The sequence below is a fragment of the Lissotriton vulgaris genome, chromosome 3_1, assembly GCF_964263255.1.
Source record: "Lissotriton vulgaris chromosome 3_1, aLisVul1.2, whole genome shotgun sequence".
Classification (NCBI taxonomy): domain Eukaryota; kingdom Metazoa; phylum Chordata; class Amphibia; order Caudata; family Salamandridae; genus Lissotriton; species Lissotriton vulgaris.
Window position 1 is genome coordinate 1074217429 of NC_141689.1, and position 27530 is coordinate 1074244958.

Genomic DNA, 27530 nt, shown 5'->3' on the forward strand with positions numbered 1-27530 from the left:
TTTGTTTTACGTCGAGCACTACATCCATATAGCCACAGCATGTGCATGCTGGTCAGTAAGTGCTGGTGAACTGGTCAACAAGACATTGTCTATTTTGAACACCACCAAGGCCAGAATGGCAGTACTGGGCGACCACCTGATGTTTTCCCGGAAGGCTGGAAGGGTTGTAGCAGGTTTGGTTAGTTTGCTCCGGTGTTGTAGCAGTGCAGCAGTTCTTAAAGCATTACAAAGTTCTTTGTATATTCAGCAGTTTTCGGGCCACAATAAAAATGTTAAGCTAACTCTGGTTTATTTATTAATGTACCTGCCAGAGAGAGAGAGAGAGGGGAGTTTGGTCTAGTGGCAGTTTTCACTTGTCTAAGGTAGCACAGAAGCTTCATATGCCTGCTACAAAGAACGTGTGACACACAGGGCAGCCTCAGAGTCAGACTCGTACCTGCTGTGTGGCATGGCTACTGGGTGTCACTAGTCACTAGATTGGTTGACTTCAACACAAGTTCAGGAATAGACTCTGAGTTCCAACCTGGCCATGAGAGACTTGCTTCACTTAATTGTTACTTTCTGACTGAGTCGGAAGTCGGACCTCGGGCGGGCCTTGGGGCAGGTAGTGGGAGAGTGAGACTGACTAAGTCGTCACATTGACTCAACTAGAATCTCAACCCTCCAACTTCTCTTGTGGTAGTGCCGGTTGTTGTGACTCCTATGTGCTGCGGGCCCTGGGCAATCCTTCACAGAAGCAACAAGTAAAGTATGATAAGATTATCTGTTTTTGGAGTTGACACTAGATTTCCAAATGCCCTGCTTCAAACCTCTGAAATGATTGTTAAAGAGCACACATTTCAGGTTTAACCCTTCTTGAGGTATAGCCATCATTTAGGTAATGTGAATAACACATTAATTGCTATTGTTTTATGAACACTGCATCTGTGTTGCCACAGCATGCACATACCAGTCAGTGAGTGCTGGTGGATTGGCTAACGACACAACCATAAGGAGAGAGGCCCCTCACACCAAAGGGACAGGGCTCTATATGAACTTTAATGCCCAAAAAATGGATTCCCTTTGGATAAGTCACTTATACTCCATTCACACCTACACATTCAATCTTAAAGCAATAATCTTCATTAGCCTCAACCATGATTGAATTTAATGGTACCAACTGATGACATATGTTTTTTTTGTTTTAAATATCTCTACCTTAAAAGAAAAAGATAGATAAAAAAGCATAAGAGAGAGAGAGAAATGTATGACAATCCGCTTGTATTTCTTGTTCATGAACTAATGTTACAGAGATCACAATTGGTACATATTAGCTAAATTATTTCAAACATGCCAATATGTCCACACTCTTTAGTATATTTCAAAGCGTCAACATGTTTCTGTGGTATCAATCCTGTCTAAATAATCTTTTTCAAGACCCAATTCGGTCCTTGCTTTCTAATACATCAATTACAACCACCAAGGTAGATACCATTTCTAATAACAGATGGGACTAATATCTCTTTAAGTGGAGATCATTTGGACAATCACTTATGTCCTCCTTATATATATTTCTGTAGTCATATGGGCCCTCCTTCGTTACACCATGTATAAAATCAAGAGCATAGACCTCCAATGTTCCGCCTTAGCTTTAGGAAGTAAAAGTTTTTCTAGAAGATATTTCTGTAGATTGATATGAGGTCCTGGGACGCCTCCTTTTTATTATTATTATTTGTTTAGATTTCTTTTATTAAACAATTCGACTGAATCACATCATTGGTTACAAGCAGGCAACTTCAGCATTTCTGGGCATATTCTTCTACATTTCAAAATACATTACCATTATCATATCACATTGATTAACGGGTACCAAGAGTCTCCTCTGCAACTTGTTGACTAGGTGGGGAACAAATATCACATCTGTAGTGGTTCCAGGCTCCCCATACCTTGCTCCACTTCCTGGGACATCCCCTGGCATTAAAAACTGACTTTTCCCTATACATGCACCAGTCTAGATCTTCTCTCCACCTCCCAAGTAGGGGTGGCTGACCTGCCTCACACAACTGCGTGATGTTTCTTTTTGCCACCATAAATGCTAATGTCGCCCACTGCTTAGTATATGTGTTGAGATCTGTAGGCTCCCAAATGTTTAATAAACATCTCCGTGCTTCTGGTTGCATGTCCACTCCCAGTACCGCCCGCATTGTGCAATGGATATGCTTCCAATAGGCTTCGATCCGTTGACAGTTCCATAGTATGTGCATGAATGTTCCTACTTCCCCACACCCAGTCTACATTCTCTGCTTTCAGCCCGGCCCATACGAACTAATCCAGGGCCTGTGACATAAGCCATATGTATTATTTTAAGCTGCACTAACCTCAGCCTGGCTTGAACCACTACCACCCTTGGGGAAGAGACCGCCACCTGCCAGTCCTCGTCGTCTAACTCTAGGCCTTCACTGTTTCACTTTCCCTTCAACGTCTGCAGTGGATCATCCATATTGTTGATTAATTTCCTGTAAATGAGACAAATGGTCTTCTCCGGGATGTGGCGTCCAGCAGTCTATCTTCCAGGGGGGAGGCCTCTGGGAGCGTCGTGTCATTAGGGATCTGAGTGAGTAACGCGTGGCTGATTTGGAGGTAACGGAAATATTCCGTATCCATCAAGCTGTATTGTGTTTAAGTGATACAGAGGGCAGCACCTCCCCCCCCCCATGTCCTTAATGCGAGTGATCCCTATGAGATCCCACCTATCAAATCCCTTCGATTTCTGGAGGCTCCCCAGTTTCTCAGAGTTCTACATCGGTGTGGTCAGTGTAAGTTTACCCTCCCATTTCAAGTGCTTATTGACAGTATGCCATGTCTGGATGGCATTCGCTGTAGGACCAGTCAGCGGAAACCTACCAGGTTTGGTGTACAAAGCCCTGGTATAGTCTTCCCCCCGGGAGCAACCACTTATCCATGGCATATCCGGGGTCATCTGGGTTGCCATAAATCCCGTGGTTGACGGCCGCAAGCTGGGATGCCCAATAATGCTTTTTTAGGTCTGGGAGACTGATACCTCCATCGTACCAGTTGAGAGTCAGCTTTGCGATTGCAATACGCGGTCTGCCGTCCCAGAGTAGTTTCTTTTGGAGACTCTCTATTTCCTTAAAGTATGATGTCGGGTCCAAGTCCATCGTAGTTTGGAGAGCGTACAAGAAACTAGGCAGGGCCATCATCTTAAAAAGTACCGGCCTTCCCAACATGAAAAGAGGAAGGCATCTCCAACGTGCGACCGCTTTTAAGTCTTTGCATGGGCGGGTCGAGATTACGGGCGAAGCGTAGTTTCGAATCCAGCGTCACACAGATTCCGAGATATCGGAAACCATCCGGTGCAATCTGTATGGGGTAGCTTGGTCGTATCACCGGTGGGTCACCCCTAAGGACATAGACTACTGATTTAAACCAATTGACAGTAAATCCAGAATATGTACCGAATATGGCCAGCACATCTAAGAGACAGATCAAGGATGCTCTTGAAGTAAAGAAAGATATCGTCGGCATAGAGCGATATCTTGTCTTTCCAATCCAGGGTCCATCTCATTCCCCGGAAAGATCGGTCTTGCCTGATCCAGGCTGCTAGTGGCTCTAGTGCCAAAGCAAAGAGAAGCGGAGACAGGGGACAACCCTGACGAGTGCCTCTGCTCAGTCGAAAATCCGTAGATTTCCGGTTATTCACCACCACTCGGGCCATCGGATCACAGTATAGGAGACAGATCCAACTCACAAATTCCGGACCGAATCCGAACTTGCCTAGTACTGCAAACAAATAGGGCCACTCAACCATGTCAAACGCCATGGTAGCGTCCAAAGAAACCAGAACCGCCGGTTCCAGTATAGTAGGTGTTCTACTCATTACACTGTGCAGTCGGCGCAGGTTAAGGGCCGTGTTACGATGTGGCATAAAGCCCGACTGGTCTGGGTGGACCAGAGTAGTAATCACTTTGATCCTCTAGTTCATACACTCTGCCTTGGACCTCTATACTCTGCGCCTTGGCTGTTTCTTTGGCCACACTATTAAACTCGTCCTGCCTCAGTAGGCTAGATGCCTGTGATTGACTGCCTTCAGTAGCTGCCTTAACATCAAAGGAAGTTAATAGTCAACCTGCTCTTATTTTCCCCGAGATCAATACACAGTTAGATGTGTCCCCAGGGCTTGGTAGCTCCCCTACATCTGAAGTTACTGGGCTGAGCAATGCCGATCGTTCTTGTGACCATACTCTTAAATGTAGTATTATGAGCTGGAGTATTGCGGGTCTAAGGTCGAAAAGAGATGACCCCAATTGGTTATCTTATATAAAAACCTATGATGTAATTGCCCTCCAGGAGACCTTAGACAGGGAGGAACATTTTTGGTTGGACGGTTTTAGCTCATATTTTGCATCTGCGCGTCCAGCCTCGGCGGGCAGAGCAAAAGGGGGCCTGCTGTTTCTCCTCTCTTTGGACCTAAGGGGGTCTGGAAAAAGGCTTGAGATTGACTCCCCACATTGGTTGAAACTGGAGCTTAGTAAGCACAATCACCCAAAGTTTTTATTAGTGAATATTTATTATTCGGGGGAGTGCCATTATGTAAATCAATATTTAAGTACCCTGAATCATTTTCTTATGGATTATAAGTCCAAACAATTTACTTTTCCCTATTATGTCCTGTTAATGGGCGATTTTAATACACATTTATGTGATTTACATTGTTCAATTGACGACCCATATGGCTTTAATTACGCCACGGCTCTGCATTATGATCACACTGGGCAGGCGAGAGCCTTGAGTCTCTTTTAACTGATGCTGATCTATTTGAACCTAGCTTTGTTAACTCCGAGGATCGGTGTCCCACATTTAAGTGAAGTAACTCTATTATAGATTTTATTTTCATGTCCCCTACGTTATTGAACAAAGTTAACTTTTATAACGCTCGGGAATCCCCTTTGAGTGACCATAACCAGGTTGTTTTCATTTTGGATATTAGCTGTGGCATTCTGGGCAAGGGTGGTAGGAACCGGGCCCTGATTAAGGTATTACCCTGTGATCAGGGGAGGAGGCTTAGATGGGCCAATATAACCCCTGACACACTCCTTAAGGGCTTGTGGGGGAATTGCTCAGATGGCATTTCCATCTGTATTGACCCTCTAAGTACGGGGTACTCCGAGCTTTTGAAGGCATCTGTAGCCAGATAAGCTTTGACCTAACTACTAAAACCAAAAGGAGATCTAAATGTGGCCCAAAGTGGTTCGATGAGAAATGCTCACATGCCCATCGCACACTTTCCCTTGCCTTGAAAAAACAACTCCGGGATAGAGATTCGATAGTTAGGTGGAGGAAGGAGTATAAGCTAGTCCTTCACAGGCGGAAAAACGAGATAAAGGAAGAGGCTTGGAACTCTTTGTCTGTGGAGGTATTAAGGGATAGCTCTAGGTTCTGAACTATCATCAGCACTCCATTTTCTTCAGGGGAGGATACAGAAACTCAGGATTGTGATATCACAGAAGCTCAGTGGCTTTCCCCTTTCGAGGCGATTTATGAGCTCAGGGAGCCTGTGGACTGCACCCCATGGTCCTCCCTATATCAGACCAGTACCCCGATTGAGTTTAACGAGGGGAAAATTGAGAAAGCGATAAGAGATATTGCTAGTAATAAAGCACCAGACCTAGACTGGGTTCCCGCAGATCTCTTTGAAAGTAACCCTTAATTCTGGGCTAAAATCCTTGCTAATGTCTTCTGTGCTTTGGGTACAGTAGGCTTCCCGGCCTCCTGGTCTAAATCTATTATAATTCCTATTTTTAAAAAGGGGCAGCGAGGGAACCCCCGGTGGTATAGGCCGATATCCCTCATTGATTCCTCTGTGAAAATCCTGGGAAAGGTTATTTTATCTAAAATCACAGACTGGGTAAATGAAAGAGTATTCTGTCTAACTTGCAATATGGATTTAGATGTGGGAGGAGTACTATGGATCAGTGCTTAAATTTGCATATTTTATTAGGCAAATACACCATGGCTAAGGAGGGTTGTCTAACAATGGCTTTTATGGACTTTTCCAGTGCGTTTGATCTGGTCAATAGATCAAAGCTCTGGAATATTTTAATGGAAAAGAAACTTGACCCCTATTTAGTTTATTTTTTAGCTAACCTTCTCCAAGACCTCACAGCCTCTGTTAGGTTATCCCAGGCTGGCGACCGTACCAGATCTTTTAACTCAGGCAGGGGCGTCCGGCAGGGATGTTTCTTGGCGCCCCTGCTTTTTACTCTTTATGTGAACGATCTGGACAAATCACTTATTGAGGCTGCATTGGATATTCCGCGTGTGGGAGAGTGTCTAATCCCTGTTCTCCTCTACGTGGACGATGCCCATACCGCAGTGGGTCTACAGCAGCTTGTAGATGCTTTTTGGGCGTTCATGAACTCACTGGATCTGATTGTGAATAATGGAAAGTCACACACTATGACAGCAGGTATCGCGTGCCCCCGGCCTTGCAGCGGACATCTTCAGGAATTGCATGCAAGATCTCGCTGCCTGGATGTCCGCAAACTGTTTAAAGTTGAACGGTAGCAAGACCGAGGTGCTCGTGGTGGGGGGTGCACCGTCTGCGTGGTCGTCGGCGTGGTGGCCACCCTGTCTGGGTGAAGTTCCTGCTCCCTGCCGCGAGGCCAGGAACCTTGGCGTGTGGCTGGATAAGGACCTCACCTTCGGTCCACAGGTCGGTCGGGTGGCGGGGATATGCTTCAGTGTTCTGAGAGCCCTTAGGAAAGTGTTAGATCTGCTTCCCATTTCTGCTCGAAAGACGCTGGTGCATGCCCTGGTCACCTCCCGACTTGATTATGGGAACCTGCTCTATCTGGGGGCCACAGGCAGGGTTATGGGCCGCCTGCAGGTTCTTCAAAATGCGGCAGCGCGGCTGGTTCTCAGACTCCCTAGGAGGTCTTCCGCCAAACCAGCTCTACGGGCCCTCCATTGGCTCCCCATTGAGAGGAGAGTGGAGTTTAAGGCCTTTGCCACATGTCACCGTATCCTGAGCGGCAAAGCACCTCTTCCGCTCCAGAGCCTAGTATCCCATTATGAGCCTGCACGCAGTCTTCGGTCTTCTCAGACTGGGCTGTTAAAAGTCCCAAGAGTATTCAAAGCTCGTATGGGAGGTAGATCCTTTAGATACCTTGCTCCCAAGCGCTGGAATAATCTTCCGTTGGAACTTCGACTCGAACCTTCCGAAGTCCAGTTCAGAAAAAAACTTAAAACGCATCTTTTCAGCAGATAGCTTTTGTGGGAGGAGGGGGGACAGCCACTTCACTTGTCATAGCGCGGGGACACGCCAGTGGCGTAACCAGGCGCTTAATAAATGTCCAATAATAATAATAATAGACCTAGAAAGACATTTTATTGCAATGGTGTGGAGGTTTCTTCTGTGTCTTCCTTCACTTATTTGGGAGTCCTTTTTGACAACAACAAAAAGTCAAAAAGAATGGTGTCACTCGAGCTTCCTCATCCCTCTTAGGATTTGCACGGTGTCTGGGTGCCAGGCCTATAGAGGCTATCCTTAAGGTTTATAAGGCCAAGTGCTTGGCTATTGTGGCCTATCAATCCTCTATCTCGGGCTATATAGATCAGGCCGGCATACAGATAGCATGAAAACTAATTTTTAAGGATTCTTTTGTCCGTCCCTCAATCAACTCCGTCGTACGCCATACATCAGGAGCTAGGGCTAGGTTATGTTACAGATATTTTGAGAGAAGCTCCATTGCTTTGCTGGCTCAAAACCTGGTTGAATCCCGAATTAACCTTGAACCACCTAATTTTACGAGATTGTACTGCGCTGGATAAGTCTGTAAAAATCAAATGGTTGGCGTACATTAGAAGTATGTTTTCTAAATTAGGACGACCAGAGCTCTATGAGGAACACGGTAAGATTCGGAAGGAGGACGTATTGTGGGTAAGACTGAATTTTAAGAACTTCTTGTCTAAGGGCCGAGAAGAACAGGAGTTATGCAAACCCTTAGTTAGGGCCCATTATTTGTTGAAAACATCTATTAACATTGAACCTTATCTGTTAATTGTTAACAAGTCGTACCATCGATGGCTCCTAACTAGGTTGTGTTTTAACCCCTTGCGTGCTGCCGTCGGCCGTTGGGCAACGGGAGCACTACCTCCCTAGTGCTGCCGTCGGCCAACGGCCACACAAGATTACAATATATCATGACTTCCAAAAGAAGACATGTCAAGACACATCTTTTCTCAGTGTTCTTTTCTTTAATATTTTCACGAGGAACAAAGACACAGCCAGCGTGTTTCATCCCAAAACATAGGGACTTCTTCATGGCCTCTAAAAACAAAAAATACAAAAGCTTTATAAGCAAGCTGACATCACAAGCATTGAACAAAATTATAGTACAAGCATTGAATGTACATATAAAAAACAAAAGCAATAGAATATACCTTAAAAAGACATAAAACCAAATATCACAATACGAGTAATATTGCTCCTGCATGGCTTGAGCATAAAACAATCCTATCTTATTACACACAAAGTATAAGCAGAGAGTCTTAGAAAGTGATTTTATTATATTGTATTGTATTTGCATTTGTATTGTACTTACTACCCCATATGAGGTGTCAAATCGCTTTTCGGCGAGTAGCACGCGATTCCGATACCCATAGTGGATTCGTGTTGAATTAGTATAGTGAAACATGCAAATACATTTTAAGTGGCGGATAGGTTAGTCAGTTCTTTGGATTCGGAAGGATAGCAGAAGGATAAAAGAGGAAAAAAGTTTTGTATTCATATAGCGCTTGTTACCCCTGATGGGGTGTTTAACCACCCTACTCCGGAAACCCTTAAAGGTTACCCCACATTCCTCAAAGCTGCAAGACCAAATTAAGCCTCTTTTTTTTTTTTAATGTTTTCATTTTTTAGAGAAGAAATCGAAAAAACTGGAGAAAAGCACTCCCAAATATAAAAGTTATATCCCATCAAAAAGAACTGAAGAACATATTACAATCCTTACAATATGAGAGCTGTGTGTTCTTCCATACGGCAAAGCCATATAGTGTGCTTACAGGCGAAAGGTATGTCAATGAATGGAGGTATCTCAAAGTGTTCCAACATAATGATAACATGTATTGTTGCTGTACTGTAGCTTTAAAATGATCTCAGGCAACTGTCATAACCCTAACAGTACAGTATTATTTGTGCTTTTCATTCCCTTGTCTTTGTCATAAACGCTACTATAAATTTCCTAGAAAAATAAATAGCGAAAAAGATTTTTTTCATGAAATTCGGTCTGGAAATAAAACTTACCAATTGGCAATGTGTAAAGCAGAAACCACTAGAAACAAAAGAGTATTTAAGCCTTAACCAAGTGTTGCATAGGTATCTGCCTCCAAAAGTAAACATTCATTCATATCAATAGAAAACACTTTAAATACTATTATAGCAATACTTTTCATAAGGTGTATAATCCATACGTTTCATAGTGCCATAGCCTCATATCTTGTCTCATAGTTCATACCAAACTCAACTTCATTTTACCTATCATGACCTTCCATACTTCTGAATAATCCTACAAATCATCTCACCAAATAAAGTTTTTATTCCTACACTGCGCTACCTTAGCAGCATGTAAGTCGTAAAGAACCATAATTATGAATGTGCTCACAAACTTGCATGATCTTGTCATCGTGCAGTCACAAGTTAGACCATTGTCTTTAGTAATAGTTTACCCCGGGTTGTGTGATACCCAGAGCTGTTGCACCTAAGCATTTGCCCTAGGTCCATCTACCTCTCTGGGAGGACCTACAGTCTCAGTAACAGGGCAGTATCCTACATCTGAGTCTGCACAACCTGCACCTGCACCTGCGAGATTGAATGGCAGCAGGTGAACAGGTTTAATTTACCTGCTGAAGTATTGTTAGATATTCTTGCGGCTGGGTGCTCGTCTATAAAATGTATATTCTGGCCCATGGGTTAAGTTTGTTGCCTATTGCGAACATAGTGATGTTGACCCTCTACAGGTCAAGCTGTCTTATATTTAGTTTTTTGTTTTATTGCTGACTTAGCATGCTTGTCGGATCTTTCATGCTTTCTATGTTTGCCTGATCAACCTTCATTATTCAATTCACCAGCTTTCTAAAATGTCTCACATGCATTCTGCGCCTTTCATTATTCCAAATTGGGACCTTAAATCGGTACTTACTTCCTGATAAACATATCCTTTGTGTCTATGCACAACTGCTCACTGACACTACTGACGATCCACACTGTTTTCCTCATTGCAACTACTTCTGTGTTCTTTATTAGTGAGATGAAGGTTCTGTCAGTCCATCCTTCATTTACCACCTTCTTCCGTGTCAAGTTGGTGCCGTGGACGTGAGCTCCATTTCTGCTTAAAATTGTGTCATCCTTCCGTGTGGAACAGTTTGTTATTCTACCTGCCTTTTTCTCTCTCACATCTGCCCAAGGAGGACAGGCCCCAATGGCTGGATCTAACGAGAGCCCTCAGCTTTTACATTAAGTGGACATGATGACCAGGACTTTTTTGGACCATGCTGGGGCAAATAAAACGATAGTGCGGTGCAGAGTGAACCCTGACCAAGTGAATCATCTTATGCTGAAAAACATGCCATGACCTTGCCAAGAAGGAGCCATCTGAGGGCCTGCGAGCTCATTCTGCCAGAGCCAAGTTGAACACAAAGGAGTTGGCAAGAGATGTTCCAGTGTTGGACATCTCCCATGAGGGTACACTAGGCCGGCTTTAGCATTAGTGGTGCCCAGTTCAACAATATTTGTTTGCGTACTCCACCCCTCAGCCTCCTTCCGCACGGACTCCCACATTACCATTCTCCGATAGTGCCCTTCTCTCTTCATAATCCCTTCTCACATTTATTTTATGGCGCTACTCGTCCCAAGTGCATATTACATCACACACACCAGTATTATAGAGCCAATAATTCATACAAGTGTGTAAATCAATGTATAGGAAATGTTGCATAAGACAACGAGGGATACAAGGTGTTGGAGTCACATGTAACCCGTACTTTTAGGCATTGTATGCTGCGAATGCTTAGTATGCAAAAACACAGACTTGGGAATTAAAATGTAGCGCAGTGGCTGGGGCTGTGTACCCAAAGGAACAGTTTTAGCAAAATCTTAGAACGAGGAAAGATTGAGGGAAATAATTAACTTTCTACACACACGCCTTGCAGTTTGCATGCAAGTACATAACTCGCTGTGTTATATTCCAAGGGTTATAATTTATGAACTGTAAGTCATAAAAAGATCTCTGTGACAAAACCCACTGACCTATCGACAGATAAATACAAATCTGTGATAGGCATGCTACAAATTCTGCTTTGCAGCATTACATCAGACCTCTATGGTAATTTATGATGAGTGCGTCCTGTGACGAGACAAAACACAGGCCTCTTCAGCAAGTACAGTAACCACCCCAGTTATCTTGCTAATATTGCTATGCCCTGATCATTGCTGTGCACAAAAACATCTCTGCAGCAGGTGCCTTGACACGGGGAGTTATTTTAAAGTGCACCATCTTTGTGACCCAATTAAGTGAAGCCAGCAAATACATTGCATAAAAAAGTGTTCTTCCTCAACTTCCAGGGGCTTGCTCATGGCCGAGAAGCATCACAGCACGTTCGTGCAGCTCATTACGTGATGGCATGTGTCTGGTCGCAGGTGGTGGCCACTGCAGTCACTAGCGGTGATGGGTGACAGACTGTCATGGGGGCTAGATCCATAATGTAACCCTAGCTCACATTTTTATCCTTCTAGTGTTAATAAAATGAAAACTGCTCATTATTACGTGCCCCTATTTCTAAATTTACCACACGCGGCTTTTAAGTGTCCGCTATAAACCTGTTTATTACTATTTGATTAATAACAATCATTATAATAATTGCATTATTAATATTATTAGCAGCTGACAGCTAGCTATCATTAAATGTTTCCAAGTTGTCAGACCAGGAGGATGTGAAATCTCCCGCATTCCGCACTAAAATGCTAGAATTTTAAAAACCATAAATTGAGGCAGCAAAATCATAACAGTGGACTGGAGGGCCTTGTGTGAGGTTGCCAGGGTCACTAAAAGCTTGCCCTGTTCAAAGTAACAGGTTAGCTCGTTTTATTTAAGTGAAATGCCCATAATGCACTCGTGGTGCAAGTTTAAGTAAACTTTTTACATATAACAAACACAGTACTGCTTTTTGGGACACTTTTGCTACTTGTGTGATAAAGTTTTAGTCAAACAAGCTTTGCTTCCTTGAATTTCATATCAAAATCTTGAAAGCTGTTACAAGAAAAATTTGAAAACAGAATTCTCCGATGGGGGCGCTCCTTCTGGTGCAAGCAGAGGGTGGTCTGGGTTACTGGGTACCAGGACACGGGTGGTCATGGTGCAGATGTTTGCTGTTGCAACGGAGCTACAGCTCATCGAGTCCAGAGGAGTGAGTTATAGATCTGGAGGGGACCGGAATGACAAGAGATGGGACCATCAAGTTGGTGACATGTATATTGTTAATTCCATTGACGTCAAACTGAAGAAGACAAAGGACTACTATTGTTATTGCTCCTCTGAAGGCCCTGACTTTCCTACACAGGTTTTCATGGATGAACCCTGCACTCATGCCTATGTCTTGCTCAGCATTTCATCAGATGTCCACTTCAATCAGGAGCTCTTTCTGCATATGTTTTCCAAAACGCAGGCTTTGTAAAGCTCACAGAAAAAATATTTGGAATATTTCATTGGCTCTGAAAGAAAAGGAGTTTGATGTAAGAATAGGTAAACTTTACTCATATTAGCAATTCAAGTAATCCTGCTCCTATGCACATCTTCTTCAAGATTTCCCACCTGCTGTCCAAGCTCTCCATTTCTAAGAGTGTCTTATATTGGTGTGAGCAAATAAAGCAGGAACTGGGGACTGGGAAGCCACTGGACATGTTTCAATGTGGGAGATAGGTTATTGGTAAGAACAAGGTCTCCTGCTTTATAAAAGTTACAATTTGCTGTGCGTAGGTCTCCGGTCACCTAAAATTCCAGAATGGACACCTCAGGATTCTAGGGGAGAAGCTGAAGTATGATGAAGAGTTTGAGACAGCACAGTGGTGAGAAACTTGCACTTGAACCCCTCTCCCCCACCCCCATATGCAAGCTGAAGGCTAGATGTCAACTGAGCTACAGGTATTTATTAAAACAATACTACAAATTGTATAAGAAGTATTTATAAATGCATAGCAATGTACAATTAGTTTGATGAAGTTTAGAACAAACTATTCTTTGGGTATGATTATGCAAGTGTGAATGAAGCAAAATAGTTTTAATAACCAATCCAAATTGTGAAGAACAAAAAAAAGAGTGGACCAAGGAACGACACAAGGATAGCCAGTGCTCCATTAACCGAAAATGGCCACCTACAGAGTCTTATGCAGTAATTTTCTGTTTCCACTTGGTTATACCTTAAGGCCTTTAATCTACCTTTCCCACTGTATGTAAATAGAAGCCACTGGTAAATTTGTTTTTGAGAATGTACTGAGTTGGATCTTTCGGATAAAAATCAATGAAAACATGATAGTGAAATTTCAGTTGGGGACTCAATTTCAAAAAGTAGAAGCTGCTATTTTCTCGCAAGGCTTTTTTTTATAACAATATTTAATGTTTATTGCAGGATTTGCAGACATACTGTGACTTTCCTGATATCATAGATGTCAGCATCAAGCAGGCAAATAAAGATGGCTCGTCAGAGAGCCGTGTTGTCACCATAAACAAACAGGACAGCAAGACTCTGGTAAGCTAATTTAGACTGAATCCGCAGTTCTGGGTGGCATATTGTTTATATACTGCCTAACTGCGAAAACAATGCACATTTGTGTGGGGATTGGTAACTGAATTGAAGAGTGTGATCAGTTTTGCAAATAATATAACCATTTGTTTTGGGTAACCAATACTTTACCCTGATAATACTCTTAGTCAATGGACCACCGCCGTCTCCATAATTTCAATGTTATTGTGTGTGCAGAGACCAAGGTTCAAAACTACTCGTTGAATTCCTCTTGCTACCATCTCTCTCACACTCCTCTTTACTCCTCAAATTCAGGCTTTGTTTCCAGCCGGCATGTTTATTCAACTGATAATTTGAATTTCATTTCATGCTTAGATCAGATCGTGCTAAATACTCACCAACATTGTGTGGCCTTGCTCCCCACACTAAATAACCTTTCTCACCAGCATCTGGTGGCCTAATCTATAAACAGGTTGTTCCTGACCTGGGAGGTTAGGGTCATGTGTTTTGGGATTGTACTTGTTGTTGGTCAGGTATGGTGCTCCAATCATCAGTGCTTTGTCCATTTCTGAGGAGGATTTGCACACAGAGTGTACCTTACAATTATGGTGATCTATTTGGATGCTGCCCTAATACTTGTACATGCACTAGGGTTGAATGCTCTTTGGAAACAATGCAGATTTACATTTATTATATACTGGCAGTTCTGGTCCTTTTTCAGGGTTGCAAAAAATGAGTCGTTTTTGTTTTATTTGACGAGATGTCCACATGGAAAAAAAGATGTTATTAAATAGAGCACTTCAGCTAAAAAAATGCTTCTTATGAATCTTTAACTTTGCGAAGAAACTGGGCTCTAGATACATCCCTAAAATATTAAACATCAATTTATCTAAGACAAGAGATATCTCTACATATGGGGCAGCGGTGTGGGGTATGACAGACGTAGGACCTCAACAGAAATTAAAGAACGCATTTGTCAAAAGATAATCTCTCCCTTGCAGTTGTGCCAACTTGTTCTGCCACTTGGAGTTTTTTTATCTTATCTGTGTGGTGGCACTATTACTGTGGCACTCGATATGGAGGAGGATGACACTAAAATTGAATCAGGCAGTATTGAGGGACTACCTAAAGTTGGATTTTGCCCACCAGATAAACTGGTTACATTATGTTAAATTAACTTTTGAGGACCTGGGTATTCAGGCTCTGTTTGATTCTCCCTTTAGGTGTGTTGGCTTTCCCTAGTCACAGTTAAAACAGGTTTTTCTGGGGAGAGCCGCCGCAGCTAGATGGGAGCTAAACAAAAATAAACATACAGTAGGCCTATCTCACATATCTCCTCTGCAAAGTCTGGAGCACAGTCATATTTGGCATTTGTCCTTCACCTTATAGATGCTATTAAAGATCCCTCCCCAGTGCTGCGCTGTCCATTGGAACTAGTGCTGAATGGACGTCCAATGGTCGTGCGCAGCACTGGGGAGGTAGTGCTGCCGTCGGCCAATGCACCGAGGCAGCACTTAAGGGGTTATCCCACAACACTGGTTCATGTTGACTAGATTTCAATTGAACTATATTCCACTCTTGTTGGGCTTCCTGACAAAGACCTATTCAGTAACGGATTTGCCCCCTTGTTCTTGTGACCTTCACATCCTGTTTTTTGGCCCTTCTACGCTTTCCGAGAAATACATTTTTATACCCTTTCTACATAGTCTTACTTGTACCCAGTGTTTACCATCTCTCATACTGATCCAACAGTTAGACGGCACTTTGGTGTGCCATACTTTGGCATCGTTTTTTGACCCTCATATAACAGCAGCACTCAATGCAGTTCAATGATATGTGTGACAATAAAACTCAGCAATAGTGGACTGATAAAAAATCTGGGGATTTTGCCATCCCCCAACATGATATGTTGCGATAATTGTTTTAAAAACGTTAAATCTGGGATTGTTGATAGAATTTAATCTAACGTAAAAAGCATATTATTCGATAAGTTTTGACTGATAACACTTTTTTATGCTTTACGAAATGATATTTTCTTTTGAAATTGTTATTTAGTTCTACTATTTGGTTTTATATATGTGTGATGTGATTTATTTGTGTACTTTTTATGCACTTCAAACAATGCCAGATAAAGTTATTAATTGATTAGGTTTTTACAGCAGATATGATTGTTTGTAGTATGAGAGTGCATCCAAACCAAGTCACTAACCCTAGCTATAGTATCTGCATTGATCAGAAAGTGTCATTATGCTCAAGTGAATTATAGTTTGTTCTGTATTTAAAGGTGTTCATAATTTCCTTTGTCGTCACCCAATACTTTTCACTGCATTGTAAAATGGTTTTCACTCTAATGAAACCCAGCCAATCTGAAAAATATTTGCAGATTTTTTCACTGGTAATTATCTTTTGCTAAGCTTTTCTGCCTCAAATAGAATTATGCAACAGGATATATTATTTTTAGTAAAGCATGCCTTGTGGTGTTAAATTAGGATATGCGTGACATCAGTTGTCTCAAAAGTCATAATTTTCTGACAGTGGTGAAAAAGCAAAAAAGTTGCAACATATGCAGTGTTCCTTAGACCTTCACGGATGTTGCAAACTCCTGTAAAAACACTTGCTCACCCCTAGCAATGTTTCAGTTCCACTACTGCCTAACTGTCATAAATAAAATGGCATCACCAGCTAAATAAAATAAGGTGGATAGATTATATGTACTAGCAAAAAGGGAATTTCTCTGACCCTGTGTCAACTACCCAGATAAGCAACAAAGTAAGGTCAAATTTAAATATGGTCAAATTTTACTTAGACATAATTATATATTGTCCCAATTTCTTTCACCCATAACCCCAGCTGTGTGTGTGGGAATGAGGTTCCCAAGATGAAACCATGTACTTCAAATAGCTAGACCTTATGACAGCCTCAACTGAAGTATGACTCTGTTGAAGCCTTTTTGAAAAAGGCAACCTTCTTTCTTAATAACTCTGCATCCAGATGTCATCTAGGATTGAAAATAAAGCTTTCATCTTTAGTGGGAACGAACCTTACTGAAGATCCAATCACTTGGATAAGAACAAACTCTGTCAAACCCATTTCCCTTGAAACACACAGCCCCCCCCCCTTCGACTATGACTACTACTACTACTCTACATTCGAATACCACATAACATACGCTATATTTACTGTTACAATTCTGTGTATACTCAACAGTCACTTGACAAATGTTGTAAAGCGCTCCGATACCTTCGGGTCTGGCCAGCGCTATATAAAACTCTTAAATAAATAAATGTATTCCCTCTAACCGTTTACCCGAAGCCAAAGGTGAGCTTTATGGCCAATGAACGAAACAAGCTAGAAGAAAAATTAACTTTGATAGCAGCTTCTTTAGGCTTTGCATGCTCATATCTTCTTCACTGAGTGCCAGTGTTCATAGACAACTCTACATATGACACTACTGTCTGTGCCATCCATATGTGGGGCGGCCTCAAGAGTAAAGCTCTTGCTGGCCCCTTGCTTGCCACTGGCTTGTTACGTTTTCTGAAACCTATTCAGAATACAGCCCGAACTTTGAGATCCCAATACTCCTGTGCAAAGTGGACTTAGTCAACACATCAACATGAGAAAGAACTGTGGACTTTAACGTACAAACCACCCTCAAATTACATGAGAATGGTGCATACTGGACAATGATCTGGCCTGTGAGGCTCACACGAGTACTTATTGAGTACTTATTGGTATTAGGCCTCAAACCTTCTTCTACCACAAATAGACACAATCAAGAACACAAACTATCATTTTATAACTTTTATTAAAATCAAAATCCAGCTCTGGTGCCTATAACCTTTATAGTCTTAACTATAAAAACAAATGGAATAGTGGCAACAATAGCAGCTAACAAACACATTATTAGAACCAATTGCAACATTATAACAGTATTTGAGTCCCCCTCCATTTGTTCTTCAACCTCTCCTCCTTGCCTCTTACTAAACTAATCTTAACACCAATAGAAGCTGTGTGTGTTTCGTATGTGGCCTTCTCTTTCACCTTTCGTACCTTACTGAACAACGGAGTTACTGTTCCGTATGAAGACAGCTGTTGTGTGTTTCTCTGCATTCAACAGCCAACCTAATAAGGCTCATCATGCCACTTGATGTGCCTTCCTTTGGCCTTTGGAAAAAAAGGTGTTTACAGCTGTCTTCTGCATGGCCTCTCAGCTCCTTGAAATCAAAAATTTACCTCTCATTATCCATTGTTTAAATGCCACTAAATACACCTTTTAATTGTTAGGTATCAGGGGTGTGGAATTTAATAAAATATCTACTTGTCCATGGGGCAAGCTGCTTAATAAATCTACTTGTCCTGTAACAAAATCCACTTGTCCCCTTTGTACCATGTAATGCAGTAACAAATTATGCAGCAATCTCGTTATATAAGAGTTCTGATATAGCCTCTCTGATTATGCCAGGGTTCATACCATAGTAGTGTTTGAATACTAGCAATTCCCTTATGCTGCTATGTTTCTTCAGGTCTACATACTGGGGCTGAAGGTAGTGGTAAGCAATAGTTCCAGGGTTGGAATGCCCTTTTTAGTCTGTGCAAACCTACTAACGTGCATGTTTTAAGGGTTTTCACCAATTCTTCTCTAATCATTTCCCATACTGAGAACTGTTGGAACTTTACTACAGACAGTGGCAGACTTAAAACTTCTTCCAGGGTTGGGAAAAAAGTGGTCGGAGGAAAAGTGAACTTGAAAACATTCAGATTTTCACATAAGCAAATCTACACCTGCATATTTGCTCATGGTAAAATGCAGTTCAAATATTTTCTGGGAGTACGATTTCTTGACCTACTTCTGTAAATTCTTGTGAATTCATGGAAACTGTACAAATGCACTTAATGCAAGGATATATACCATGGATGCACTTTTGAGACTGTCTTTAACAATGGGGCCTCTAATTAGGCCTGGTGTTAACTATGACCTTTTGTTTTGTATTCTGTCTTTCTCCGTCTGTCTATCAGCTGATGTCCCTGTAAGGGATAGTATTTTGCTCTTTTAGAAGAAGCATATTGGCACACAAAGTAGTTTTGTTCAGTGCCCAGAACCGCTGTGGCACTGTGTGCTGAGACTAACATTGTTTTCTTTTGTTTTGCCAATGCTTGTTAGAATGGTGAGGACCCAGCAGCTCCCACACTGTTAAGGTTTTACAAAAACCATGCCTAAACAAGTCATGCCTTGACAAAACCAAAAGGCAGACCACCAATTTCAGACCCACTAGCTTTGCCAATGCTTGTTTGTTCATACATCAACATGTTACTAAATTATGCTGCAAAGATACGGTACCTAAAATCTTACAGTAGTTTAGCTAAATGTTTTCTTTTCTTACATGCAATTTTTTGTGAACGTTTTATTTTGAAAGCAAAGAATCATCACTCTTGCTTTCAAGCTTCTGCAAATATTTGCATATAATCAGAGAGCATTCTGCGTGCATTATACAGAGCCTTATATTATTAAACTTTGAAAATGTGTGTACACTTTTATACTGGGACCACTGTCAGTAGTGCAGGCAGAGCTTACAACATTTACTTTTAGTGCTCACCCTCATAATAAAGGCTTTGCGTTAATGAACCTTATATACAAGTTTGAACAGCATTAACACACATATTACATATAACATACACTTTATCTGAATTGTAGAGAATGCCCTTCCCAGAGCCACAATGTGGTACTGTAAACTGGCAGCCAAAGGCCTACTTGTCCCAAGGACAAAATGCACGTTAAAACTTGTTGCCCTTGACCCCAAACAATATGTCCCGGGCGTCGGGCTATAGGAATTTCACATCCCTGCTCAGTATTATTAAAATCAACAACCAACTTTAATGCAAAATCACTTATGTTTCTATGTCTGTTTAAATAAATGTATCGACTATTACTAAAGTGCTTGAAACAAATATGAAAGTGTTGAATACATTTTTTTTTTTTAAAAACGATCAAATATCAAGTAATACGTGACTACAAATCATACCATACTCAAACACACATTAAAAAATATGTTTGTGCAAACTGAATTGTTCACCTGTAATGAAACCAATATTAAACATGCACTTGTATTCATGAATATATAAAATGCAATTGATAAATTCTAAATAAGAAAAACATGAAAATTAAATCAGGCAGATATTGTTTAGGTTTGACATGCAATTAGGCATGCGCCTCTAATGGGAAAAGTATTGTATTATATACATACTATATACTACTATATACATACTGGTCACTTTTTACTTTAAAAGGTATGCCGCACACATAGAACCTAAAGTAGTTAATACACCTGTAATAATAATAATAATACTTTTTATTAAGCATATAAAAATATCTTGCATAACTTCTTTGTGCTTATTTATTTCATTTCTGTTTATTTGATGATTATGGGTGAAGTTGAAGTAACGCGTCTTATCAAGGACGAAGAGGGTGTTAATCTGCACGCATGTGCCCCTCTACAAAACAATATCTCTCATGCTGGCAACATGCAAGCATGCGACTAATTTTCAGGCTGCGTTCGTGGTGCTATAGTTTTCATGCACGCAATAATCTCCTCGCTGCCGGCGCCCATTTGAGCGTGTGCCAGAGGTTAGTTTCCTCGCTCTACTCTATTGCGCACTGGCCATTACTTTGTTTTCTAACTTTGTATCCTAACTTAGTAAAAGTTCAGATAAAGGCCTTCTCAGTCTATGAAAAGCGCATTTGCACAGTGATGAATTGAGGGTGCACTCACTTGCCTAATTGTTTTGTTTTCCAGATGCATACGTAACTGGTTATAAATCAATGGATTTCCAGGGTGGAGATGTAAAGTTTCTGTTCCCCTGCACAGAAATCTTGCTTGTCACCAAGATCAACACCACACTTTCTTCCTTCTTCTTCTGTAACTTTATTTGAGGTTATCTGACTTCTCCAGCAGGGCTCGACCCCCCTCCAGTTTCTCCGCCTCCCAGCTCCCTCTCCATTCCATTTGATGTTATTTTACCTCCCCAGTTTACGTTCCCCACTAGCTGCTGATTATCACATTCACTTTTCATATCTGTATTTATTTAACATGCAGACTCATTTTGTGCTCTTGCTACACATACTCATATGGCCGGGATACCCGTCACCCCCTCCCAACACAATCCCCAAGAATGGGAAGACGGAAACGGTTCTTGAACTTTTGGAAGGCGGGAGGGAGTTACCCTCCCGGCCGTATTTATTAAAATATGAAACAAAATTAAAACATTAAAATAACAGTTTCATATCATGTACAATTTCATTTACACATTACGATGTTTATTGGCTGACCTTAACATATCTCTAATACAAAGGTTCTCCTAGCCGATTCTAAAACATCCTGTAAATGCATTTCTCAAAATTCAAATTGTACATCCTAACGTTACGGGCCAACGGCAAGGTCGTAACCGGTGTCAGATCCCTAATACCAGAACTCCCCCCCTTACTTGTGAGGGGCGGGCGCGCAGAGGACTGTACCTCTGTGCCAACTTCCAATTTCCCTTGTCTTAGCGGGGGCCCCATATTTACTCGACGCCATCTTGGTGGTCGTCCAAGGACTCGTGTGAGGTGTCTAGAAGGTAGCGTAGACCCCCCTCCCACCCCACACTGCTTACCACATCCGCTGTCGCGGATGTCCTGGCCCCGGGAAATTCCCAGGAGGGGCCCGTAGCCCCTCCTCCCCAGGGAGGGGCCTATGACCGCCTTCCCTTTCGGCGGCCCCATCCTTAGAGGGTACCGCCTCCCCATGTGAGGGGCCAATGGCCGCCTCCCCCCGGGCGCTCCCATCCATAATGGGTGGCGCCCCACCTCTAGGGATCTTCCAATTACTGCTCACCGATCATGACCTTACCGCCCGACCAAAAAATAAATACGACATTTTTTAACCTAATGAGGACGGAATAAACAGTTATACTGGGCTTTTCAAGTATAAACTTCTACCTATGCAATAACACCTCTTTCAACTCAGCTGTGATACTTCGCCTTAGTACATGCTAAAGAAGCAACCATTTTATTGTCACATCAAACACTCCAAACTTTATTAGAAACAACCTGAAAAAGAGATAATATCCTTGTTAATCAACTTTATTGCAATACAAATCGCTGTCATCAGGGGTTGGTGGGTGGGTCAAAATTGGCTCCTTGTTCCGTCTCGGGCTCACGTGCAACGAGGAGGTGCAGCTTCCAAGTACAGGAACAAGAGGATGCTTCCTTGGATTGTTGCTCCTTTTATTCTTCCTCGGGAGGGCGTGGACCCTCCTCCAACCGCCTACGGGGCGTGTCCAACGGTGTAGGTTTCTAGGACAACCCCTCTTGGGCGGGAAAAGGCGCGCCCCGGCTACGCCACTTCGGGCATACCAGCCGAGACACGCCTCCCGCCCAATATGGTTTCCCGGGGGGATCGGGGCACCCAACCATACGTTCGGGGGGAACGAGTGGTCGCCCCTTTCCATATGGCCGGGATACCCGTCACCCCCTCCCAACACAATCCCCAAGAATGGGAAGACGGAAACGGTTCTTGAACTTTTGGAAGGCGGGAGGGAGTTACCCTCCCGGCCGTATTTATTAAAATATGAAACAAAATTAAAACATTAAAATAACAGTTTCATATCATGTACAATTTCATTTACACATTACGATGTTTATTGGCTGACCTTAACATATCTCTAATACAAAGGTTCTCCTAGCCGATTCTAAAACATCCTGTAAATGCATTTCTCAAAATTCAAATTGTACATCCTAACGTTACGGGCCAACGGCAAGGTCGTAACCGGTGTCAGATCCCTAATACCAGAACTCCCCCCCCTTACTTGTGAGGGGCGGGCGCACAGAGGACTGTACCTCTGTGCCAACTTCCAATTTCCCTTGTCTTAGCGGGGGCCCCATATTTACTCGACGCCATCTTGGTGGTCGTCCGAGGACTCGTGTGAGGTGTCTAGAAGGTAGTGTAGACCCCCCTCCCACCCCACACTGCTTACCACATCCGCCGTCGCGGATGTCCTGGCCCCGGGAAATTCCCAGGAGGGGCCTGTAGCCCCTCCTCCCCAGGGAGGGGCCTATGACCGCCTTCCCTTTCGGCGGCCCCATCCTTAGAGGGTACCGCCTCCCCGTGTGAGGGGCCAATGGCCGCCTCCCCCCGGGCGCTCCCATCCATAATGGGTGGCGCCCCACCTCTAGGGATCTTCCAATTACTGCTCACCGATCATGACCTTACCGCCACAGGCCGGATAGTTGACCGGCTATCCGGACCCCCCACAAAACTCCTACTAAAGGTCATGGCTACACAAACTCTTTAACCAAGCTATGAAGTCTCCTATGAGTAAGACATTCCCCACCCGGGACAAATGGACCCCATCCTCCAGATACATATGGTCCCCCCGGATACATCCATGTGGAATACAATGCAATTTTTCTGTACGAAACAACCTACCCAGTTTGTTATTAACCTTCTTTACCGACTGATTCAAAGCTGACACAGAGAGGGCCCCCCGCCACACCTTCCGAGGAATCATGTGCGACCATGCAATCGTGCACCCCGGAACCCTTCTCGCCAACCAACTTACTGTGGTTAAAATTAACTCGAGGAGTACTCGTCGACCAATGGTCACCAAATCATTGCCCCCAAGATGCACTATGAGTACAGATGGCGGTGACCTCGTCCGCCCTAACAGTCCCTCCATAAAACTTTGAAACTGGTCAATACAGAGCCCGTCCCTTCCGTGGAAGGTCACCCTGTACCCGTATTCCCCAGCCACGTGAATCATGTCACCTGCTTTGAATAAGTCTGCGGCGCGCCTCACGTATGAGTGGCCAACGACCCACACCACTCTTCCCTCAGCCGGTGATCTTTGACCGCTGGTCCCCAGGTGTCGGGTCAACTGCACAGTCCGCCCCGCAAAGCCTGCTCGCGAAACTGTAAACCAAACAGAAAACAAGAAGCGTGAGTGCATGACATTAGCTTCACAACATGTGCAACCGCACATACCTTTTATAACAATTCGAGGACCAACGCCCCAACTGTTTCACCTTTTCAACACTCAGACCCCTGGCTGTAGCCTCTGTAGCAGCCCCTATCCGGAAGGAATGGGTCCCAAAATCGCTCGGGTTCAAGCCCGCTGCCGCGATTGCCATTGTTAACACCCGCTGAAACTGAAACCTAGTCAGTGGGGTGGCGTCGGTGTGCCTCAGCAAGATTCCCCCCCATGATGCCGCCCTCTGCACTAAATAGTCCTCTACGCATTTTACCGGGCACATGGGAGACCCCGGAATCCGCTGGACTACCACACTGTCCCCGATCGCTCCCTGATCGGTCTTGGACCTGACTATTGATACTACCATCGTCTCCCCCTTAATTTGAATGTGTTCTCGACACAGACCTCCCCTCGTATCCTGCTTATTCCTCGCTACCAGTTCGCTTACCCGCATAGCCCCATGGAATGCTAATGCAAAAGCGGCCCGGAACAGCACCGTCTCTGATTGAGATGAACATGTCGCAGGGAGTACGGACATTAAAAGGGACAACCTTGCTAGACCTATCGGGTGCCTCTCATCCACTCTACGACCCTCAAGGCGTTGCCACCCACGCAGTGCCTTCTGTACGAGGAAGGACGATGTGGGGTCCTGGATACCATGAGCCCGCGCCATGAAGGAAATGGCGGCCCGGTGCCTATGGCCGTAGCCACTGATCTGCCTGTCTGATGTAATGATACCAGAAATTTCAGTACATACTCCTCCTGCCCCCAATGCTCCCCACTAGCTGAACCCAAAAATGACAAATAGGAACGGAACGCTCCTTCATATGCCTTCCTTGTCCTGGGTGCTAGACTCTCTCCCACGAGGTTTTGTAATCCGGGGCACCGAGAGACCAGAGAGCTTCGGGAAATGGTGCCGCCACCAAGTCCGCTGAGGGCAGAAAACCCCGGAAGGCCTGCATATGGGAACGAGAGAGTGCATCAGCTGCCTGGTTCAGTACCCCCGGCACGTGTCTTGCCCTAAAGTGGACGTTTAGTCTCATACATAGCAGGACAATTTCTTTCAGCAATCTCAAAATCCACTTGCAGCGTGCTGCCTGATTATTGATACATTCAACAACGGTCATATTATCAGACCAGAACACCACAGAGCGATCACGAAACCCCTCTGGCCATGTTTTCAGGGCCACCAGAATGGGGAACAGCTCAAGAAACCCAATGTTACCTGTGAGCCCACCATCGTGCCACCATGCCGGCCACGTACGTGCCGACCATTGATTACCGAATATGGCGCCAAAACCCACACTCCCTGCCGAATCGGTCCACAACCCCAGCTCCTCGGAGGAAGCTGGCGGTTTGTTCCACACGACACGACCGTTGAAATCCGCCAGAAATGCCAGCCATATGCGCATATCCTGGCGGACCTCTGCCGACAGTCTTGTGCGGTGGTGCCCCTCCTTGAGGCCAACCATGGCTTGTGCGATAGAGCGGGAAAAGGGGCGAGCCATCGGTATTACTCTAAGGGCAAAGTTAAGCTGACCCACAGCTTGTTGCAACTGATGGAGAGTTACTTTTCTCTCGCCGAGGCACCTCTCAAGCGAGGCCTTAAATTTCATTACCTTCTCTTTGGGCAAACGGAAGCACCCCTCTACCGAATCGAGCTCAATTCCCAGAAACTCGAGTGAAGTAGATGGTCCCACTGTTTTGCCTGGTGCCAGTGGCACACCAAATCGTTTCATGAGATTACAGAATTCCCTCAAAGCCTGTGCACATTCCGTGTCACCGGCTGCCCCCAGAAACAGAAAATCATCAAGATAATGCATAACCTGCGTAAAGCCCGTGGCTCTGGTGAATGCCCATTGCAAAAAAGTACTGAACTTCTCAAAATACGCACAAGAGATGGAGCAACCCATCGGCATACATTTATCCATGAAGTAGCGTCCTTGAAACACAAAACCTAAGAGACGCTGATCCTGTGGGTGTACCGGGAGCAACCGGAACGCTGACTCGATATCTGATTTAGCCATCAGCGCTCCGGGCCCCAGGCGATTCAACATGGCGACGGCCTCATCAAAGGATGCATATCGCACCGAACACACTCCCGGGTCAATCGCATCGTTCACCGAAAGACCCCTAGGAGCGGACAAATTATGGATTAACCTAAACTCACCTGGGTCCTTCTTGGGGACAACTCCCAATGGTGAACAAACAAAGTTAACAACAGGCGGGTTTACATATGGTCCTGCCACCCGACCTCGGGCCACCTCCTTTCCAATCTTTTCCTGTACCACCGCCATATTTTGTTGAACCGATAGTTGGTTTCTACACTGTGCTTCCCCCCGAAAGTCCCCCGCCGGGATGTGGAAACCATATGTAAAACCGTTTCTCAACACCCCGGTAGAGACATGATCAGGGTATTCGTTCAGCCAAGGGATCATTGCCATGATGTCAACGGGAGTAGGTAACGGTGCCCCTCGGTCGATATTAGACCTGTTTGGCTCCTCCTCTACCTCCTGTATCACCATTCTTGGCTCTGCATGAACTCTCGGGGTGTGAGGCCTGTCCGCACCCTGCACACTCATGCCTGAACTTGCATGCCCCTTGTGGCCTAGTGCACTTGCCCCTGTTGAAACTCCAACAGACCCCTTTTCTCCCCGAGTTCCCATTACTCTTTGTGTGTTGATCATTGCTGGTGCCCGCCCGAAAGGGCGCCGCCGAATAATGGCGGGAAGGCTCCGGCCCGTTCCCGCCAAAAGATGGCGACTTTGCCGTGTTCGGCATAACCTGTTTCTGCCAGGAAATGGAGTCGAAACAATCCCACGTCAGGGATGAGTCGTGCTCCTTGGCCTTACGAAATTTGTTATCATAACCCATCCATTGATTGCCTTCATATGATTCATAAAATTCCATAATACGTGTCTGGTAACAAGCTAATTCGGCCAATACTTCAGGCCTACGTTCCCCCATGATTGCCGTGAACATTCCAAACGCCCTGGCCCAATTAGAGATTGTTTCATCAACTCTGAAACCCGCCATTTTTGCACGCCATACACTAGGATGCAACAACTCCTTCTGCTGTTTAACGTGCTCTATCTCATAGTGATCGGTCAACAGAGAAAACATGTTCACATATTTATCAGACCAAATCCTTTCTTTCACATCCATAGGAATATGTTGGACCACCTTTTCCCTCCTTGAGGGTAACGATCCCTCCCCCGCCATTGGCAACGGCTGCTTACCCGAACCAGTAGCTGGGTCCGTTGTCGATGCTGTTCCCACGCTCGACGCCGCTTGTTCCGCGGGAACCTGCGGGGAAACAAGAGGACAAGGTGCCTTCGCAGCATCTCTCGATTGCCGCAACTGCTTCATTATTAACTTGGCCTCCTCGGCCGCGTCTCCCGGTGCCTCCGCACCCTCGTTGTTCCTGCCTAACCATGCCGCCAACTGTGCGGCCAGCTCGGGGGGCATATCCCCCTCGTTACCAGGTGTAATTACGACAGGGATCGGCTGTCCTGCGTTCGGGGTCGGAACTGGGGCCTCTACCGGACTGACCGGGCTCGCCGGAGGTGACTCAGGGACCGGGGCCTCCCCTCCTGCCGCCCTATTCCTGGCCCTTTTACCTCTCCCGGCAGGGACTACTCCCGGCAATGCTGGTCCGATAACTTTCTTCGGTCTACCCGTACCATTCATTGCCGCCATCTGCTACTTCATGTTCGCCATGTCCTTCACCAGCA

The 27530-nt window shown here is 44.3% G+C and overlaps 1 protein-coding gene across 2 annotated transcripts in view; it reads left to right on the top strand.

Moving 5' to 3' along the window:
* The window catches only part of JAK2 (Janus kinase 2), a 1290985-nt gene that overhangs the window by 869890 nt on the left and 393565 nt on the right, over positions 1-27530 (top strand). For both annotated transcript variants that reach the window (XM_086961493.1, XM_086961492.1), the window contains one exon: positions 13681-13800. In XM_086961493.1, the coding sequence (XP_086817619.1) occupies positions 13681-13800 (120 nt within the window). The remainder of the gene's footprint in view (positions 1-13680; positions 13801-27530) is intronic.